The following is a 2,947-nucleotide window of genomic DNA, read 5'->3' as shown; positions in this document are numbered from 1 at the left end:
TGGTTGGAGAGAGAAGCTGGGGACTGATTGAGATGGCTGGTAACTGCATTGGTACCCATAGGGCTGAGTGTGGCCCCTGGTCCCGGAAGCTGGTGATGCATAGGGGTCAAATAAGATCCACAGTCCATGCCCCCGAAGTAGGACGTTGAGCCAGCATATCCTTGACTATAACCTGAAGCCTGAGTATAGGTCATGGGATAGGACCTCTGCATGCAGGAGGAGGAGGTGGACAAGGGATCTGACAGTGGGGAGATGGAGGCTGGGCTCCAGATAGACACAGGAGCACTGCTGCTGGAAATGGCCGGGACTGAGGTGCTAGAAGGGGGAGTGAATTGGCCACTCGTTCCACTCTCTGAACTCACTTCCCGGGCTGGAGATGTCTTCTTTTTGGCAGGCCTCACTTTGTTTTGACCTCCATTCTGTTGTTGCTGCTGCTGTTGGCGGCACTTAGCTCTTCGATTCTTAAACCATACCTTGAAAGGGAAAGAAACTTCTTTAATGTGGTTTCAACAACTCCTTAAGAACAAGGGTGGCTCCCAGGTTATAATCTCTCCTACATGGACAGATTGAGCTGACAAACTCTCCTGCCACTGAAAACCTATTATATAGTACTCTCATATATATGCCCCTGCAATTGTAAAAAATGTTGGGGCGGCTCTATCTAAAAGCATTTGACTCTGCTTTACTCCCAACCTAGAGTAAAATTTAAGACCAATCATATGGCTAACAATTCTACACCTCACTTTTCTATGTTCATTCACCTGGAATACACACATACACATAGACCCAGCTGTATTTGGGGACTCTCTCACAATGGGATAGAATGTATTTATGTCGTTTGGAGGAAAACACAGGGAGTGAAAACAATTCTGTTGTTACATGCCTACAAGAACAGTGTAAATACAAACAGTTTATAGTCCATCTTCTAGGGAGCAGTTGCTAATATGGAGGCTGGTTTCATCCCTCTACTTTTTGTCTCTCCTAGAAAGACTCACTCACAAAAGAAAGCTCCAAGGAGAAGTGAGGGAGGAGGTCTGAAAGCCACTCTTGGGCAAAACCTTCTTTACGTTAAGTGGAGTGTCTCCTGGGTGCTCTGCTCTGAGACTTCCCTACTAGTCTCAAGTTTGAGATGAGAATCTGTGCCTTCAGGGTCGTGCCATCAGCACCGATTCCTGTACTATGCTCATAGGCTTGCCAACTTCAGCCTCTGCCTGCGACTCTGGGAATTCTTTTTACCAGCACTGTCCGCGTTCTAGAATGAAGGAGCTGTGTTTAGTGTGGGAGGGGGCTTATCAGAGAAACTACCAGCAGTTTCTGGGCAACAAGTCCTGAGCTGCCCCCTCTTGGATGAACTCTCCATACGAGTGCTCTGTGGTAAAAACGATGCCACCAAGGCTGAGTGAAGCATCACCAACCATTCAGGTCATTTATTTTCTTTCAGTGAAGACTTTCCTTTAAGCCTAACAAGTTCTTCCATCCTATTCTGAAAAGGCCTCTTTCCTGGTTTGCAGTTCACTCCGCTGTGTCCCAGCTGAAGGGGAGTCTGTGGTGTGTATGTAAGTTTAGGTGCTAATCATTCCTGCAGAACTCGGTGTGGGACCCGAGTTCCAGGCAAGTTAACCTTGATTTTCCCTCTCCAGCTCAAGGTCAAGTTAAGGGGGCCTCAGGGAAGGGGGGAGGGGTCACCAGGGATATTATGCAGATGTTTTATCTGCGAGATGGCTCAGAGCTCGCAGAGCCTGTTCAATCCCTAAAAAGTCAAAGAAAACACTCTTGTATAATTTCAGTGCACCAGCTGATTCCACAGCCGACTCTCCCACCAACCGACGTGTGACCTTGAGCAAATCGTGTACTGTTTCTCCATCTGTAAAAATATTGGGAGTATCCGGGAGCTAAGCTTCTTCCACCCTTAACAGTGAATGAGAGAACGGGGGCGGCTCTGTGCAGGGGAGAAGGGAAGCATTACAGTTGTGTGTGACAGTGCTCCAAGTCTGCCGCCAAGGCTGGGCCTCCGCAGGCCAGGTGCCCAAGGCTTACTCTAGGCCTGCCTTCCTCAAGGAATCAAAATCACCAGTCCGACTTCACAGACCTGAGCGAAAGACCCTGCTTGTAGGACTGAATGGGGGTGGAGGGACAAAAAGGAGCTCTGGGGGAAATCGGGCACTCGAGGGGCCTCAGGAGAGTTTGCAGCCTCTTATGGAAGGTTTGGTTTCGAGCCTTCCCTTGGTCACCTCTAAGGCCCGGGACTCTCCTGAGCCCTCGGCACACCCCGTGCTGGGGGAGGGGCGGCACGGTTAGGAAGGATAGGGCTGTCTACAGCTGCCCTACCTGCACCCGGGACTCAGGCAAGTTGATTTTCAGTGCCACCTCCTCCCGCATGAAGATGTCTGGGTACCGGGTCTTAGCAAACAGCGCTTCCAGCACGTCTAGCTGCGCCCGGGTGAACGTCGTCCTCTCCCGGCGCTGTTTCCGGGGGGTGGCTGCGGGACAAGAAGCCCAGGGCCCTTTAGGGTGGGGGAGCAGTTTCTCAGTCACAGGGGTCTCTGCGGTGCTCCAACTCCCCCCACCCCAACTCCTGCCCCCACACCCCGCCCCCAGCGGGGCGCCCCCACGCCGCCTGACGTCGGGGATCTCTCCAGCCAGAGAGCCCTTCGAAAGCGAACAAAACGAATGAAATAAAGGAAGACAAAAACCAAAAACAAAAAGCCTCCAAAATCAACCCCGAAAACTCAACACACACACAAAAACCCATTCCGGGGAGTCAGGCGCCCTCCCCTCACGAGGGCCCCCAGCGCGGACTGGTGGGGCGAATGTCGATCCTACTGGAGATCCCAGGGCCTTTGTTCCCCCATCTTTAAAATGGGGGCACATTTCCTACTTCTCCTTCCGTGAGCGCTTAAAAAAACAAACAACAAAAAACATCTGCCGGGGAAGGCAGGCCGCCGCA

At 51.6% G+C, this 2,947-nt stretch overlaps 1 protein-coding gene across 1 annotated transcript in view; it reads right to left on the bottom strand.

The window, feature by feature from the left end:
• Positions 1-2: 2 nt before the first annotated feature.
• OTX2 (orthodenticle homeobox 2) overlaps positions 3-2,947 on the bottom strand; it is a gene marked incomplete at its 3' end in the record, with an annotated part of 8,222 nt that continues 5,277 nt past the window's right edge. The window contains exons 4-5 of the mRNA XM_006767728.2: positions 2,329-2,480; positions 3-473 (exon numbers count right to left, since the gene is read on the bottom strand). Coding sequence (XP_006767791.1) covers positions 3-473; positions 2,329-2,480 — 623 coding nt within the window. The remainder of the gene's footprint in view (positions 474-2,328; positions 2,481-2,947) is intronic.

The sequence above is a fragment of the Myotis davidii genome, unplaced genomic scaffold (genome assembly GCF_000327345.1).
Source record: "Myotis davidii unplaced genomic scaffold, ASM32734v1 scaffold281, whole genome shotgun sequence".
NCBI lineage: Eukaryota > Metazoa > Chordata > Mammalia > Chiroptera > Vespertilionidae > Myotis > Myotis davidii.
This window is presented reverse-complemented; position numbering and strand designations above follow the sequence as displayed.